General features: G+C 61.8%; 2 protein-coding genes across 7 annotated transcripts; one reads left to right on the forward strand and one right to left on the reverse strand.

Annotated features, from left to right (window-relative positions):
- The first annotated feature begins 1,612 nt into the window (after positions 1-1,612).
- On the forward strand, positions 1,613-7,249 carry LOC133627852 (zinc finger protein 414-like). Of its 3 annotated transcripts, none has more exons than XM_062015249.1 (9): positions 1,613-1,677; positions 4,134-4,249; positions 4,422-4,514; positions 4,598-4,705; positions 4,914-5,019; positions 5,135-5,655; positions 5,982-6,032; positions 6,613-6,765; positions 6,858-7,249. In XM_062015249.1, exons 2-9 carry the CDS (start codon positions 4,180-4,182, stop codon positions 6,932-6,934), a joined length of 1,179 nt encoding a protein of 392 aa, XP_061871233.1. In that variant the 5' UTR covers positions 1,613-1,677; positions 4,134-4,179; the 3' UTR covers positions 6,935-7,249. The 3 variants fall into 3 exon arrangements, with proteins under 3 accessions (XP_061871233.1, XP_061871235.1, XP_061871234.1); XM_062015250.1 differs by lacking the exon at positions 1,613-1,677 and adding an exon at positions 1,709-1,768; XM_062015251.1 differs by lacking the exon at positions 6,613-6,765.
- A 3,716-nt stretch (positions 7,250-10,965) lies between these two features.
- LOC104551938 (acidic leucine-rich nuclear phosphoprotein 32 family member B) lies at positions 10,966-16,902 on the reverse strand. Of its 4 annotated transcripts, none has more exons than XM_062015261.1 (7): positions 16,795-16,902; positions 14,528-14,677; positions 13,922-14,044; positions 12,780-12,978; positions 12,373-12,491; positions 11,926-11,980; positions 10,966-11,213 (listed from the first exon to the last, which is right to left on the reverse strand). In XM_062015261.1, exons 1-7 carry the CDS (start codon positions 16,846-16,848, stop codon positions 11,125-11,127), a joined length of 789 nt encoding a protein of 262 aa, XP_061871245.1. In that variant the 5' UTR covers positions 16,849-16,902; the 3' UTR covers positions 10,966-11,124. The 4 variants fall into 4 exon arrangements, with proteins under 4 accessions (XP_061871245.1, XP_061871243.1, XP_061871246.1 ...); XM_062015259.1 differs by having other exon boundaries at positions 12,373-12,494; XM_062015262.1 differs by lacking the exon at positions 16,795-16,902 and adding an exon at positions 15,416-15,957 and having other exon boundaries at positions 12,373-12,494.
- Positions 16,903-17,377: the final 475 nt, after the last annotated feature.

Below are 17,377 nucleotides of genomic sequence, written 5' to 3' on the forward strand. Positions count from 1 at the left end.
ACAGGGGCTCGCAACGCTCCGGGCTCGCTCCGGGCGCTTTACAGCTCGACACGGACGGACGCTGCAGCCACGTCGGGCTCGTCCCCGCCTCTCCCTCCGGAGGAAGTGACGGCAGCCTCAGCCCTTCGTCCCACCCTCCTCCTCCTCCTCCTCCTCCCCCCCAGCCTGAGCGGTTCATACCCCCCGCGCTTCTCGGGGTGATGTTTTTTTGCTGTAAATCACAAGGTTTCGGGGGTTCTTGAGCTGCAGGCTGGGGGAGGGAGGGCAGGAGCAGGCGGAACCTCTGCGGGGGTTTAATGGGAAAAAGGAAGCTTTGGAAACTCAGGGGATTTAGGAAACTCCTTCCCGCACCTCCCGTGCCCCCCGGGGCCGGGCCGGGGGCAGCACCCGGGGGTGGGTGCAGTGGGAGTGGGATGTTCCCTTCAGCCCCGCTGGCAGGCTGGAGCTGGGCTGGCCCGGGCACTCAGGGGGGGCTCACAGGGGCTCCAGTTACTCTGAGAGCTCCTGGAAAGCTTGAAGGGGCTTGGGCTGCTTCTGAGGGCCACCCGTGACAGGAGTGCAGGGTGCTCCAAGGAATGATCCGATGATCCAAATCAGAGAGTCCTGGGATGCTCTAAGAGGTCCAAGGCTCCCCAAGGGCTTCTGAAACTCCTCAAGGGGTTCTGAGGACCCCGGGATGATGCTTCAAGGGCCTTGGGATGCTCCAAGGTCTCAGTTTGTTCCAAGACCCCCGGCTTGCTCCGAGGGTCTCAGGATGCTCCAAGGGTCTCAGGATGCTCCAAGACCCCCAGTTTGCTCCGAGGGTCTCAGGATATTGCAAGAGTCTCAGAGCATCTCCAGGCCTTGGAGCATCCTAAGCCCCCCGGGGTTGCTCCAAGGGTCTCAGGATGCTCCGAGGCCCGGGGATGCTCCAAGACCCCCGGGGTTGCTCTGAGGGTCTCAGGATGCTCCAAGGCCCCCAGCTTGCTCTGAGGGTCTCAAGATGCTCCAAGACCCCTGGTTTGCTCCGAGGGTCTCAGGATGCTCCAAGGGTCTCAGGATGCTCCAAGCCCCCCGGGGTTGCTCTGAGGGTCTCAGGCTGCTCCAAGACCACCAGCTTGCTCTGAGGGTCTCAGGATGCCCCAAGGCCCCCGGGGTTGCTCCGAGGGTCTCAGGATGCCCCAAGCCCCCCGGGGTTGCTCCGAGGGTCTCAGGATGCCCCAAGCCCCCCGGGGTTGCTCCGAGGGTCTCAGGATGCTCCCAGCCCGGGGTTGCTCTGAGGGTCTCAGGCTGCTCCAAGACCACCAGCTTGCTCTGAGGGTCTCAGGATGCCCCAAGCCCCCCGGGGTTGCTCCGAGGGTCTCAGCATGCCCCAAGCCCCCCGGGGTTGCTCCGAGGGTCTCAGGCTGCCCCAAGCCCGGGGATGCTCCAACCGCCGCAGGCTCCGGGACGCTCGCGGGTGGGAAGGGCGGGGATGCGGCGAGGACAAGAAGCAGCAAACCCCCCTCGGCAAACCATCCGTGGGGGGGGGGACACCGGGGCGGAGCCGGCCCCCCCGCAGCCCCCGCTCTGCTTTCCGCACCGCCCCCTCCCGGCCCCCGCCCGCGCCGCTCTCGCGACAGCTCCGCGCAGAAGATGGCCCCGCGGCCGCGGAGCTGCTGATGCGGGCGGCGCCGGCCCCCCACGGCCACGGCCCCGGTACGTGCGCGGGGCCAGCGGAGCGCAGCGGGCTGCGGGCGCGAGGAGCCGCGGGACGGGGTGCTGCCGCCGCTGGGTGGCTGCGCACACGGTGTGTTCGTCAGCCAGGGCGATTAGCCGCGGCAAACGGCGGCCGTGGGAGGTGCTGCCCCGGGGCAGGGGGATGCTGGCTGCGGGGGGCTGGTGGCCACCGGGGATGTCAGCCCGGGGGTCTTTGCAAGGGGAAGGGGGGGTGTGAACCCGGGGAGCAGCGGGGGTCGTTTTGCTCCCCTGAGCATCCCGGGGCTGCGCCCAGCGGGGGTGTCCCCAGGGTCTCTCCATCTTCCCACACACGTGGGAGATGCTTTGTTGCTGTCAGGGGCTGCGGGATGCGGCTGCGGGAGCCTGAGCCTGAGCCTGAGCCTGTGCCTGAGCCTGAGCCTGAGCCTGAGCCTGTGCCTGAGCCTGTGCGGGAGCCTGAGCCTGTGCCTGAGCCTGTGCCTGAGCCTATGCCTGAGCCTGTGCCTGTGCCTGAGCCTGAGCCTGTGCGGGAGCCTGAGCCTGTGCGGGAGCCTGAGCCTGTGCCTGAGCCTGTGCCTGAGCCTGAGCCTGTGCCTGAGCCTGAGCCTGTGCGGGAGCCTGAGCCTGTGCCTGAGCCTGTGCCTGAGCCTGTGCCTGAGCCTGAGCCTGTGCCTGTGCCTGAGCCTGAGCCTGTGCCTGAGCCTGTGCCTGAGCCTGAGCCTGTGCCTGTGCCTGAGCCTGAGCCTGTGCCTGAGCCTGAGCCTGTGCCTGAGCCTGTCCTTATGCCAGTGCCTGTGCCTGTCCTTATGCCAGTGCCTGTGCCTGTGCCTGAGCCTGAGCTTGTGCCAGTGCCAGTGCCTCAGCCACGCTGGGAACCTGACCCCAGGCCAGAGCTGCCCACTCAGGGAGCAGCTTGGTCTGTGTGCTCAGGGAGGGAGGAAGGTTTGTCCTCCTCACATGGCTCCTGAAAGGAAAGGGGAGGTTTTTCCTGCTGATGTAGCCCATTGGACCAGCCAGCCACAGGCAGGCAGGTGAAGGTGGGCACTGAGATGCTGAGGGCACGTGGTGACACGGCAGCACGGCTCTTCCCCCTTCACACACCACCCAGGTCACTGATGGCTTGGAGCAGGGGGCTGACAGGGACCCCCAGGCTGTGCAGGGCAGCTCTGCAGGGAAAAGGCTGAAAGATGCTTCCCAAGGAAGCACTGAAGGGCCTCAGCTGAGCTGCCACCGGGTCCATGGTGGGGACGTGGCCCAGCGGCTCACCCCTGGGATGCCCACGCTGCCAGCAGCTGCAGTGAGCTTTGGTTGGGCTCTGGGAGGCTCTACAGGCGGATTTTTGAAGTTGGAAAGCAGGGAGCTTGCCCTCAGAGCAAGGCAGAGGGCGAAAGCATCAAGGCAACAGCTCTGCTCCAGCCCAAGGCGGGATTAGGACCCCCAAGTTGGGGGTGGACATCGCAAAGCTCGTGGCTGTGAGGCAGGGACAGCCAGAGCATCTTCTCCCTCCCAAACAACAACTCTCACAGAGCTCCCTGGGATGTCTTAAAGCAACAGGAGAGTTTTACAGTGCATTTTAGTTTAGGAGCCGTGCTGTGACCCTGTGAGGCAGCAGCAGCCTTCCCAGTGCTGCTGTCACAGCCCCTGCTCCCTCCCTCCCCGCCGGAGCGATCACATGAGCCCCTTGTTTGGAGCCTTTGTCTGTCTCCTGCACTGAGGAGCCGTGTTTTTGGGAAGCCTCTGTCACCACAGAGATGCTCAAACAGGATTCTTTGTCCCCTTTATGCTTCTGGGGTGGGTTTTGTAGAAGTCTCCTGTGCTTGGTGATATGTGTAACCTCCCTGGTTCGTTAGAGGGAGATGAGCTGCGTTAATTAGTAGCTGAACCAGCACCAAAACCTCCTCTGGGTGACCAGTAGCTGCTCACCCTCGTCACCATCAGTCCCCCAAAAGGCTTTGTGTGGGGTCCTCATTCACAGCAGGGGCCAGAGCAAAGGGGTTTGGTAGCACCAGGATGGTTTTGGGGAGACTGAAGCTGAAGCAGGGAAACACCATGAGAAGTGATGCTGAGTTTGTGGGGGCTGCAGGATCCGGGTTTGCAGGGCAGGGTTTGCACCAGCACATCTCAGGATGGGATGGGATGGGATGGGATGGGATGGGATGGGATGGGATATGATGGGATGGGATGGGATGGGATGGGATGGGATATGATGATGGGATGGGATGGGATGGGATGGGATGGGATGGGATGGGATGGGATATGATGATGGGATGGGATGGGATGGGATGGGATGGGATGGGATGGGATGGGATAGGATGGGATGGGATGGGATATGATGATGGGATGGGATGGGATGGGATGGGATATGATGGGATGGGATGGGATGGGATGGGATGGGATGGGATGGGATGGGATGGGATGGGATGGTGCTTTAACCTCTCTCCTTGTGCTCGGTGCAGGAGTCGCTGTCAGGTGCCTCACCTTGTGCCCACCACCAGCCAGGCCATGAAGACAGAGAAGGACGAGGCTGTGCCCACCTTCTCCCTGGGGGGTAAATATGCAGGAGAGGGGGCAGGTGAGTCCTTTTCTAGAACAAATCCCCTCCTGCCTCTAAGCCCCTGGATGGCTCCAGCATCTCCAGCTCCTTCCAAGCCAGACCCCACTGGCCCCACTGTTTGTAGGGGGCAGGGGGGAGGGCACAGTGGGAGGTGTTTTGCAGGAGCTGAGGCTTTGCCCTCTCCCCACAGGCTGCAGTGAGGCAGCTCTGCCCGGGGGCCCGGCGGGGAGCGGAGGGAGCTCAGCCCAGGAGCAGCGGCCGCTGAAGCGCAGAGCTGTCCCAGGTGAGCTGAGCCCCAGCCCTGCCCCGGGGAGGTGACAATGACCACGGGGCAGGGATGAGGCCAACACGTCCGTCTCCTTCCAGGGAAGCATTACCAGTGCTCCAGTTACGGCTGCAAACTGGCCTTCCCCAGCATGCAGGAGCTGATGGACCACCTGAAGGTCCACTACAGACCCACGCAGTCCCTCGAGGGTAAGCCCAGGGCACACAGGCTGCCTTTCCTTTGCCTGGGAGGTGGCAAAGCAAGGCTGGAGGCTGCAGCAGCCGTGGTTGGTGCCTGTGCCTCTGGGGGATGCTCAACAGCACCCGTGGGAGGTGCTGGAGCCGCACGGCTGGGGCTGCCCCGGCTCAGGGGGTGCAGCTCAGCTGGGCTGATGCTCAATCTCGTTTCTTTGCCTAGGCAAAACTTTCCAGTGCCCCACTCTGGGCTGCACAGAGACCTTCCCCAGCATGCAAGACCTCATGACCCACATGAAGGTTCACTACAAGCCAAACCGCTACTTCAAGTGAGCCCCCGCCCGCGCCCTGGCGGCGCAGCTCCGCGTGGCCCAGGGGGCCGGGGCAGGGGTGTGTGTGGGGCAGGGGCAGCTCTGACTCTGCTCCTCCCGCCTGTGCCCACAGGTGTGAGAACTGCATGCTGCGGTTCCGGACCCACCGCTCCCTCTTCAAGCACCTGCACGTCTGCTCCGACAGCTCCAGCGGCCCCCCGCCGCCCGCCCGGCCCGACAGGCCCCCGCCGCCGCCCGCTCGCTCTGCCCAGGACCAAGAGCCCCCGGCCAAAGCGGCCGAGGGGCCGCCCCAGCTCCCCGGCGTCCTCAGAGCCCCCGAGAGAGAAGCGCCCGGCTCGGACGCTGCCCCCGGCGCGCTGCCCGCCGGCCTCCCCGAGCTGCCCGGCTCGCTGGAGCCTCTGCCCCTGCTGCCCCCGGCCGCCGCTCACCCCTTCCCGCTGCTGGAGCCGCCCCTGTTCGGGTCGTCCTTGAGCCGCTTCCCTGGGCCAGCCCCTTCCTCGGTGCCGGGGCCGTTCCTGCCCCTGGCGCAGCCGCCTCCGTTCGGGCTGGCGCAGCCCCCGCAGCATCGCCTGCGGCCCCTGGTGCCGGCGCACGGGCCCCCCGGCTCCAACGCCGTGTGGAAGAAGAGCCAAGGTGAGCGCAGGGGGCTGCTCCTGGGGTGGGGAGGGGGGAAGAAACCTTGTTGTGCTCCCACCTTTCACCAGAGGAACGCGACAGTCGAGGAGCCCCCTCTGCTCCCACCCCCTGCCCCTGCTGCTCCCCCTCCCTCTGCCATCCCAGCCAGAAGGGGATGTTTGGTTGGAGGAAGCACCAGCAGCCACCAAAAACAAGCCTCCAAATCCTGCCAGCTCCTGGCGTGCTGGGGGTGTGAGGTGGAGGCCTGGGCCCTCCCGTCTGCCATCCCCACCCCAGGCAGGGGAACACCTAATGCTTGTCTTGCCCCTCGATTCCCTCCGCAGGTGTGAGTGTCAGCCCACTCCTCCCATGCTTTGGCTCAGGAGTGACTCCAGGTTAGTTTGGCACCTACTGGTTGGGGGCTGCTGTCACTGGGGAGGGGTTGGGAGGGGGTGGAGGCACAGGGGATGGGAGAAGCCTCCCCCCGGGGCACTGTGATGCTCCCTGAGAGCAGAGAGGGAAGGTGGGCTCCCTCGGATCCAGGAGCCCTGTGCAGAGGGGATGCTGCCCGGCTTGGCTCAGAGATGGTGGGGGGATGGCCACTGTGCCCCCCAGCAACTGCCCAGCCTGGTTCTTCTGGTGCCTGTGGGCAGAAGCAGCAGGAGAAGGAGCTGCAGGAGCTGCTTGGGCTCAGCCCTCACCTCCCCCCATCGCCACAACCCCAGGAAGCTGCTGCCCTTTGCTCCAGGGACACACAGAGGCAAAGGGAGCTCGGTGCTTGGGGGGGTCACTGCCTCAGGAAGGGGCCTCCATGGATATCCAGCTGAGAGCTGGGGGGCTCCTTTACCCCCACCCCATATAACCCCATCCCATCCGAGCCCCACACACCCAGCGCCGTGGCCGCAGCACAAGGGGGGCTCCGGGGCACGGCCCCCTCGGAGCCCGCTGCCTCCCTCCTCGCCGCGTCCCTCGCAGGCCACTCGTCCGGCAGCCGCATCGTGTGGGAGCACACGCGGGGCCGCTACTCCTGCCTGCAGTGCCCGTTCCGCAGCGCCTCGCGCCAGGAGATGACGCTGCACGTGGAGGAGCATCGCAGGAGCGCCGCCGCCCGCCTGGGCGCGGACGGGGGTACGGCCGCGGCGCCCCCAGCCCAGCCACCCGCGCAGGGGCAGCGGCTTCGCTGGCTGTGCCGCTGACGCTTCTTCGCCCTCCCCCTGCAGATTTCGGGGTGGGTCTCGGCTCTTTCCACGCCAAGCTGCCGCCGGAGATGGAGAACTCGCTGTACTCGCAGCTCTGACGGCCGCAGCGCCCGCGGGACTCATCCTGCGCCGGGCACGGGGGGCACAGCGCAGCGCGGGGACAGGGGTCCCTTCCCCAGGTCCCAGCAGCATCCCCCCGGCCCAGCACAGGGGAGCAGGGGGAGGGTGGATGTTTTGCCCTTTGATTTCTGCCCTCTCTTTGGTGTTTGCAAAGTCTGGAGCACCTGGAACCCTGCGGCTCCCTCCCCTGAAGGGTTTGTTGCTTCGGCCCCAGGGCTCTGGGGGAGGTTGCTCAGGAGTTTGGGGACTTCTCTGGAACAAGGTGTCACATAATAAATGGGAATGATCCAGGAGCAGCGTCTGTCTGTCCCCAGGGTGGGTGGGAGGGAGGGGTGCTGCCCCTAAAGACACCCCCTCACCCAAAGGAGGGGGCAGATGAGGGGGGCAGGGGCTGTGTCACCACATTCCAAAGCGCGAAGGGCTCAGGGGAAGCAGAGTTGAAGCCTCTGGCAGCTGCATCCCAGCACCCAGGCTGGGCACCCAAACCAGAGAGGGTCTGAGCCTCCTCCTGCAGCACCCAGCCGGTGTCTGTGCCTCTCCCCAGCCCCACTGCAGAGGTGCCAGAGGTCACTCAGCACCAGGCAGGGCCCCTGCTGCACCCCAAAAGCTCATCCGTGCCCTGCTCCCCAGCCCTGGGGGCTGCACAACCCCCTGTGTCCCCCCAGGCTCTGTGGCAGCTGAGCAGCTCCATGTTCTCACCCCAGGACTCCCTGGGTTGTGCTTTTTGCCCACACAGGTGCCTCATCCCTGCCAGGTGAAAAGTTTTCCCTGGTGATCAGGGGGCTGGAGCATCTCTCTGATGAGGAAAGGCTGTGGGACCTGGGGCTGGTCAGCCTGGAGAAGGCTGGGAGGGGGAAACTCATCAACACTTGCAAGTATTTAAGAGGTGGGTGGCAGGAGAATGAGGCAGCAGCTTTTCCTGTGGTCTCTGGTACCAGGACACGAGGTAATGGGGACAAGCAGAAGCAGAGGAGGTTCTAGTGGGACACAAAAAGCTTCTTTGGTGCTGGGGTGAGGGAGCCCTGGCCCAGGCTGCCCAGGGAGGGTGTGGAGGCTCCTTCTTGGGAGGTTTCCAAACCCACCTGAACACTTTCCTGTGCCCCCTGAGCCAGGGGAACCTGCTGGAGCAGGAGCTGAAGCATCCCCTGGAACCCCCCCCTACCCCTTTCCTGCTCTGCACCCTGGGGAAGCTGCTGCCCTCTGCCCCAGAACAGGACACAGACCCTGGGGTATGTGGGGGGGGGGTTATTGTTTAAGCCCAAGCTCAGTCCCAGCTCTCAGTTGTGGAGCTGCCCCTTTCCCAGACACATCCAGGGCTGAATGTGGGGCTCTGTCTCCCCTGCCTGCAGCATCCCCAGCCTGGGGAGGCACAGAGCTGCAGCCCCCCACAGCTCTGCCCCAGGCTGGGGGCTCAGGAGGGGGCTGGATGTGCCCTCCCCCAGCTGCAGTCCCTGCTCATGGGGAGGGGGCTTAGCTGTGGGGCAAGGGCTGGGCAGTGATTTGGGAGGGCTGGGGCTGCTCTGCCTCCTGATCCATGCAGGGCCCAGGGCTGCCCCCAGACCCCTCCTCGACCCCAGCCCAGAGCAGGAGGATGGGTGCACTGAAGGAGAAGCCTGAGCTGAAGCCTCCAGCAGCTGAGGCCTGATGGAGCTCGTTGTGAGGAGCCAGAGCAGGACCACGCAGCCCCAGCAAGGTGAGGGGACCCCTGCAGACCCCCCCCAGCACGGCTGAGCCCGGTGACATCGGGCATGGCTTGGCTCCCCTTCTCCTCCTCACCGCCCACCCTCAACACCCACCTTTCCCCTTACCAGGGCAGCCCAGTGCCCACCCAGCCGGGCAGGACCCTTCCCCAGCCTCTCACTGAGTGGCTGCAGCCCCCTCACAGGCAGAGCTCAGCACAGCAGCGGTTGCACCGGCCCCTGCAGCTGCACTGGGGTCATTCCTCTGCATCAGGCTCTGTGGCACCCTCCCCTGTCCCAAACCAGCCTCAGGAGCTGAGCTGCCAACTCCTGAGCATCCCCCCGGGCTGGGGCTCTGAGCCCCACCACAGCCCCTGCTGCCTAAAGAGGCTCAAGTGCCCCAAACCTTCCCCTCTGAGTGTTCCTGGAGGCTGAACCCTTCCCAGAGCAGCAGCAGCAGAGGCAAAGCTTCATGGCAATGGGTTTTTAAAAATGGAAGTCTTTATTAAAAGTTTTATCCAAATTTTTGTAACAAAAGATACAAAAGGGCTGGAATCCTGACTCCTGGGACGAGGGTGACCAAGGGAAACCTGACAGGTTCTAGGCTAATATAAAATCCATCCAGTCTGCTAAAAATGCAGGGAAAACAAATTAAACTGCTGCTCTGAAATCTCTTTTAAAAACTCCTTTAACATTTATAAGTTACTCAGTTTGCACTTTACAGGACTAGTTCTCATCCCAATGGTTACAGCTACTGTACAAAGGCCAGAGCCAACAGCAAAGAGCAGAACAAAAGCAACAGGAACTCGGGTGTGCTGCAACACACAAACACACAGAGACACTCACACACACCCCCCCTGCTCCTGGAGGAACCCACCCCCAGCCCGGGGGGCTCACACATCACCCAGAGACACCGAGGCAACACCACAAAGTGCCAGTGCCTCTGCACCCGTGGAGAGCCTGACAGCAGGAAGGGACAGCAGAGGGGACAGCAGAGGGGACAGCCCTGGCAGCAGAGGGGGCAGCCCTGACAGCAGAGGGGACAGCCCTGGCAGCAGAGGGGACAGCAGACAGCAGCCACCCCTGCAGCCACCTCTGCCCCAGCAGCCACCCACTCGGGTGCCACCGTGGAGCCAGTTCTTCCCAGAGACCATGGGCTGTGCCAGCTGAACACATCCAGGCAAGAGCAAAGCTGGGCAAAAGGGTCAGAAAGCCTCAGGGGCAGGGAGTGGGGGGGTGGCTGCGTGGCCCCTTCCTCCTCTCAGCCCCTGCAGGGTGAGCACACACTCACACTCACACTCACACACACGTGCCGTGGCACCGCAGAGCGCAAACACGAGTGGGACTGATGGGTTTCTGACCAATGCATTTCTCTTCATGCTGAAAAGGGAGGAGGAGGAGGATGTGTGTGCCAGGCTAGAGCCAAGGCAACTGTCCAGAGCTGGGACTGGCTAGCAGAAGGACCCTGAGAATATAGAGGCTAACACGGTCTCCTGGGGAACGCCGAGTTAGGTGCATCACAGTGATAGTGGCTGAACGTGTTCTGTACAGAGCCCAGCGGGAGGGGAGTGCAGTAGCCCTGCCCCTGCCCTTTCCTATCCCTTCCCCAAGGCACAGGCTGCTGCAGGGTGAGGAGGAGCCTCCTCACAGCAAAAGCCCCTCAACACCAGCCTTACTTGGACATCCAAGGGAAAGTTACCAGGTGGTTATTGGGTAAGAATATTCCAGTTTATATAAAAATAGGAAAGCAAGAGCAGGGTTACTGCAAGGTGCATCATCAGAGGTGCCAGGTCTGGCAAGCAACCACCCCTCTCCCCCCACAGCCCCTCCCCAAGACCCCAGGCACCCCCCCTCCACACACACCCCAAGCGCTAAAAGTCTCTTCAAGCATCTCCAGAGATCCCATCACCATGGTTTGTGATCACAGACACCTCAGTGACCTTTCACCTTCCAGGCCATTCGAGATGAACCAGGTTACTTTTGCACCCACTGCTCGAGTGTCTCCAGACAGCAGCAGCTCTGAGGGCAGTGCACAGCACCCCCCCCCTCCTCAGCCCTCAGGCAGCGGCAGAGGGGAGCTGGAGCTCTGGGTCCAGTGTGGCAAAGGCTGAATTCAGACACAAAGATGCCCCTAAGGAGGAGGAAATGAGGGGGTGGCTTTTTTTTTTGTCTTTTTTTGTTTGTTTTTTTCTTTTTTTGTGTGTTTTCTTGGGGTTTTTTTCTGCAAACTGCTGCACAAAGCACAGCACGGAGGAAAAAGCCTTTGGTCATGAGATACTTGTGAGAGCAAGTGAGCCTTGTATGGAAGATTCCCCTGAATGCCTACAGTATTCTACCATCTTAAAAAAATATATTGTGGATGCTGCAGCCATACAAAGGGGAAGGGAGAGGAGTGGGATGGTGGGGGATGGACAGTCTCACATAGACACAACGGGGAGGTTTAAGACAAGCACAGTCATGAGTCTGTAAAACTGATTGGCTCGCTCGGCTCAGTCATCCTCATCATCCTCTTCATCTTCTGGATCTTCCTCTCCTTCATCCTCTAGATTTCGTTTTCTCTTTTCCCCTCGTGGGAGGTCTGCAAAGAGAGGGGAAGGGTGAAGCTCTGCTCAGCCTTGGGAGGGGACAAGCAGCTCAACTGGGGCTTCCAGAGTCAGCCACAGCCTGTGGGGAACCAGCACAGAGCAGGCTGGCAGCAGCATGGAGTGACACCCACCCAGCTCCTCGTGGCACTTGCAGAAACCTGGGCTAACATGAGCCATCAACTATTTTCTGTGCCCTCCAAGCATCTCACATTTCATGGGCTTTGTTCTGCTGAGCACACCCAAAAATGCAGCAGCTGCAGAATTCAGCTACTTCTGACAGAGCTCATCCAACATCACTCCAAGTCACATCAGCCACAAAACAGCTCACACAACAGTTTGCTCTCACCAGGGGGTCTGCACCCCAGCTCAGCTCCAGCCTCCCCTCCTCCCTCCAGCTCAGAGAAGACAGGAAGGTGTCTCCAGCAGCAGCTCCTCACACACTGCTCCCATGAGTTGCTGTGATGGGAGCCCAGCTCCTGCACAGCCCATCAGATCAAGCTACTTGGAACTGCTTTTTAGGCACTTTGGGCAGATTTACCCAGTCTGGTTGGGATCAGGGAAGTACTGAAACCTGCTTCCCCATCCCCAGGGTGTGACCCTCTGACAAGCAACAGCTTCAGCACCAGGGGAAAGCCAGGCTGCAGCAAATGTGTGAGACTGTTGAGGCAGCTTTGCAAGCACAGAGTCTGTTAGGATTCAACTCACCATCATCAGCTTCATCCTCTTCATCATCCTCACCCTCTTCCTCCTCATCTTCCTCCTGGAGTCAAAACAAGATGCTTTGTTGCAAGAACCACAATCTCACGGGCAAGGTGTGTTTCCACATCCCCCTCCTCCTCCTCCTCTGCTCACCCCCACCCCAGCCTCAGGCTGCCAGGCACAGGCTGAGCAGGGACAAGTTGCCCTTCCCAAGGGGTTTCCTGCATCCCTACTAAGGGCTTTAGCACTTGAAGCCAAAGAAATACCAGGCTGAGCAATAAATAAGCCTGAACTTGGCAGACTCTGTGGACAAGGTGTGTGGGCAGAACTCCTTGGATTTGCCCCCTGAGGCAGGTGCCAGCTGGTCACAGGGGGCACCAGATGAAGTGGCAAAAGCACTGGCAGACCCAGCAACATGATCCTGCAGATCGTACCGATGACAGGAAGCCTCACCTCATCATCTACCCCATCCTCCTCCTCTTCTCCTTCCAGATCATCATCTTCATCATCTTCATCATCAATGACTTCTTCATCCAAATCATCTTCCTCATCGTTATCATCCTCTTCCTCACCTTCTATCAGAAAGAAGAGGGAGGTATGAAGGTCTGCAGAGCATTGGCTGCTCCCAGTGCTGTGTGAGCAACAGGCAGGGACCCCCTGCACCAGGGCTGCCAGGAGCCAGCCCTCTCCACCTGCAGCAGGGCTCCTTCCTCACACAGCCTGCCCAAGGAGGGAGTGGGGGATCCCCAGACACCCCTGACTTGGGTGGCAAGTTGTAATCACCATTTCCTTAGAAACATGGACAGAGGTTGTTCCCCATCAAGACAAAAAAACAAACCCAAAGAGGAGAAAATCCTCACCTTCCCCATTCTCATATTCATCTTCCACTCCATCCCCATCTGCTTCAGGGTCTGAGTCAGGGGCTTCCTGGTCATCAGCATCAAAGCCATCCAGGTAGGTGAGCTGGGGCAGGAGGGTGAACACGCTCTCCCGGTAGTTGATGAGCATGGTCACCTCGCAGTTGAAGAGATCCAGACTGCGGAGGTTTGGCAGCTTTTTCTGCAAAGATCAATTTGTTCAGGTTATTGACAAGCTGACGCTGTCTGAAGATCAGGCAGCCATCAGGGGACAGCTGCTTTGCTACTACAAAGTGCCTCTGCATGCATTATTTGCACCATGTGCTCCTCAGATGCAGAGCAACGACTGCTCCTGCTAACTGCAGGCAAAGAAGATTTCAAGTCCTCTGTCCTGGCTTCCCCTTCTTGAAGCCAGCTCCCTGTGAAACCCTTTGCAAATCTTACTCCTTTCTGAAGTGGGAGGAACCACTGAGCTGGGCTCATCCTGCCCAAAACACCAGAGGGCACAAAACAGGGAGAGCTGCAGACTGGGCACAGCCAGGGCAGCTGCCCCACACAGGCTGTCCCACCAAGCACCAGGCCAGGGGAAGGAGGAGTGAAACAGTTTCAAGCTCTTTCTGGAGGGATCAGAAGCTATTGAGGAAAATGCCCCAGCTCACAACTTTCTGCTCCAGAGCAAGAGCCTTTCCTTGGGGCTGTAACAGAAGCCTCTGCAATGAATGCTGCCACAGCACCTGGGCTGAGAGGGTCCTGGGACAGGGTCCTCTCCTGAGAGAGCCTCTGGGACTGATGGACACCCTCAGTGGTGTCCAAGCAACTCATCTCCATGACACCCCAGGTGCCACCTACCTCCAACTGCATCCGACCCATTAACGCTCCTTTCTCAGCTGGGACACTGAGCTTTGCATCCACAGTTTTACTCATCCAGCCCAATCTCACGCTTCTTTTAGCAACTGGCTGCTGGTTTTCCAGACAGAGGAGCCATTAACTATTAGCCCAGCCTCAAACTGGACCCACTCATGTGTTCCCATCAGAACCACGAAGTGCTGTTGGAACAGTTACCAAGACGTTGGACTCGTGCTGCACAGCCACACTCCCCAAAGGAAACGGCAGCCCTGAGGCTCCAGCACAGCTTTTCCACTCACCAAGGGCTCCAGGGTGTTGATGTCTTTGATCTTGTTGCCACTTAGATTCAAGTGTGTCAGGTTAGGAGTTCTCTCTGCTAGAACTTCAAGGCCACCAGAAACCCTGTTATCACTCAGCTCCAGCTGTCAGGAGGGAATATCACAGAGTCACAAAGTGTCTTGGCTTGCAACACAGGGAACAGAATTGCCCTGAAAGCGGATGATGAGCACCCCAAGTTCCAGACCCCGTTTGTTAGGGCACAGCACAGAGCAGCAGCTCAAGCTTTCACCTGAAAGGCCTCTCCCATGGTATCAGAGCACTCCCAGCCACCCCCATAGACCAGGACACTGAGCACATGCTCTAAACCCCAAACTCTTGACGCTGCTGATGCTTCTGACAGCAGCAGAACAGCAAGAGACAAAGGATGTGAAACAGATAATGAGCTCAGAAGCATTCTGCTGCACACCAAAACCTTCCTTGCTCAGACTGTAGGCAGAGGAAAAAGATCAAATAGCCTCTTTTTTCCCTGGCAAACACAGGGAAAACAAGCGTCCCCAAGGGCAGGCCAGGGCAGCTGAAGCCTCAGAGCAAGGAGTGCTGGAGGTGGGACGAGAGCTCTGACTCACCTTGCGGAGTTTGTTGAGTTTGGGGAGGTTGGACACAGACAGCAAGCTCACGTTGATCATGCTGAGGAACTCCAGGTTCTCAAAGTCTGAAGAGAGCCCAATGATCTTCCCATCATCTGAACGGCAGTTGTCAAGCACCAGCTCCTTCACCTGCCAACACAGACCCCCAGCAGCCGTCACCTCCAGCCTCTCAAGCTGCCGTGGGGCTGAGGGACCCACACTTCACAGCAGCACGTGGGGCTGAAAATCCTCCTCCCTCACACACACACATGAGATCTCAAAGCCAAACATAACTCCTGTGAGGGCACAAGGAGAGAATCCCTCAGGGTGGGAAGGAAGGACTTCACCCCTGAGGCACGAGCCACGGAACACACACCACCCCACACCCTGTGCTCTGGCCAAGGTTCACCTTCTCTGCTACGAAGCGTGAAGGGACTGAACCGTGAGGCTGCGGCAAAACCAGCACAGGGCAGCAAAAAGCTTTCAGAGTCACACTTCAGGCTTCACTACCATGAGCCAAACAAGGTCATCTGGTTTTGTCCACTTCAGCTTTCTCTCCCATGGCCCTGGGGTGCTGGAAAACCTGGCTCCAGAGGATTTGTTTCCCTGTGAGAGTCCCCAGAGGTGACACATCTCAGAGAGCTCACACTCAGGATTGTACTGCTGGACCACTGATGACACCTAATATTTCTGCCCAGCACAGACTACACACACAGAAGCCATCACTACCCAGGAGTCCAACCCCCACATCAGCCCCTCTGTGGCACGAGGACCACGAAGCACCACCACAGAACCATCTCCCCTCCCCAAACATCCCCCTCTCCCCCAAGGCACAGGCCAGTGCTCCAGCCCCAGCTCTCACAGGCCACTTCCAAAACTCGCTTTTACCCCAACGACATTCTTCCCAGCAAGATGCAGAGATCAGCCTTGGCCAGAAGGCTCGTGATGCTCTCCAAATTCCTCCTTCACAGTGCCCTCGTTTCACCTCTCTGGCTCAGAGCAGCCAGCTGGTAGGGACTCACTCTGAAGGCACCTTGCCTTGCTGGCAGCGGAGCTGCAGTGCCACCTTGGCAGCACAATTAATGCTTTAAACCCCAGAGTCAGTATTGCTGCTCAGGGCTCTGAGTCGAGCAGCAAACAAGCTCAGCCAAGAGTTTTGCAGCTCAGCTGATTTGCTTCCACACCCCTACAAAAGCCTCCAAGTGAACCGAGGCTGTGTCACCGCAGTGGGTGTGAAGTGGCCAAAGCCAGCCCGGCACCGACACGGCTTTGTTGGTGCTGGCACCGAGCAGAGCCTGAACGTCAGCGGGTGACGGCCTAACCCTGCCCGGAGCTGCTGTAGCCCTGCCGGGACACGGCACAAGCGGAGGCGAGCGGCCAGGCCCCGCACCGCGGCTCAGCCCAGCCCCGAGGCTCCCACTCGGCCGGTTCCCGTCCCGCAGCGCCCTTTGCCAGCCTCAGCCCACCCGCAGCCCCCCGCAGCCCCCGCGCCGGGCCCGAGCCCGCCAGCAGCGCCCGGCCCGGCTGACAGCCCCGGCTATCTCGCTGCCGGGCGCCCGCTGATAAGGAGAAGCCGAAGGACGAGGCCAAAACGCTTCGGGAGGGCGCGAAACGCCGGGCCGGGCCCCACCGATGGCCGCCGGCCCAGCTCCGCGGCCCTCGACGGCAAATCGCGGCCCGGGCTGCGCCTCAACCCCTTCCCCGGGGCTGCGGGGCGAGGGGCGACGGCGGCTCCGGCTCCTCCGGTGCCGAGGCGGCGGCGGAGCTCCGACAGCGCGGGCCGGGGTTGCGGGGAGCCCCGGGCCCGGCGGGGCGGGCGGCGCGGGCCCGGGCGGTCGCTAACATGGCCGAGCCGCCATGGCTGCGCAGGGCCGCACCGGCCTCGCTGGGCGGCTCCGGAGCGCCGGGAGCCGGCGCCGTGCGGCCGCTTCTCCCCGCGCCGCACAGCGCGTCCCGCCGCGGGCCGAGCCGGGCCCAGCCGCCGCCGCCGCCTCAGCCCGGGCCGGGCCGGGCCCGCCGCGCACGTGCGCGCCGCCATGCTGGGGGGGGACACACGGACACACGGACGGACCGACGGACGCTCCCCGCCGCTCCCCCAGCCCGCACCACCCCCGCTGCCCGCGCCGCAACCTCCGCGCTCGCTCGCTCTCCCCTTGCCCCGCCACAGCCGCTCCGCCGCCGCCGCACCACGTGCGGGTCCGCTCGCTCTGCCCCCCCCAAACGTCCCCCGTCCCAGCCCGTCCCCTGCACCCCGACACCGCCGTTACCTCGCTGGGTTTCTTGTTGCGCAGCTCCAGCGTCAGCCGCTTCTTCATCTCCATCCTCCCGCCGCCGCCGCCGCCGCCGCCCGCCCTCGAGCTCCCGCTCCCGCCGCTCGCTCCCGCGCCCCGCGCGCGCTCCCGCCGCCGCCGCCGCCCGGGCACAGGAAGGCGCCAACGGCAACAAAGGCGGCGGCGCGCGCCCACAGCGCGCCCCCTGCCGGCCGCGCGCAGCACACACCCCCCCACACCCCCCCCCCCCAGCCCCGACAGCGCGCCCCCTGCCGGGCATTCCCCGCCGCCGCACCGGCAGCACAATCCCGACCCCGGCAGCACCTTCCCGTGCCCAGAAACACGGCCCCGCGCCTAGAAACATGTTCCCATCCCCGGCACCACGTTCCTACGACCAGCACCTTGTTCCCACCCCTGGCATGACCTTCCTTCCCATCCCCGGCACCAGATTCCCATCCCCAGCACCACATTCCTACGACCAGCACCACCTTCCTATGCCCAGCACCATGTTCCTATGCCCAGCACCATGTTCCCACCCCTGGCATGACCTTCCTTCCCATCTCCATCCCACGTTCTCACC

Source organism: Colius striatus, chromosome 25 (assembly GCF_028858725.1).
Source record: "Colius striatus isolate bColStr4 chromosome 25, bColStr4.1.hap1, whole genome shotgun sequence".
NCBI lineage: Eukaryota > Metazoa > Chordata > Aves > Coliiformes > Coliidae > Colius > Colius striatus.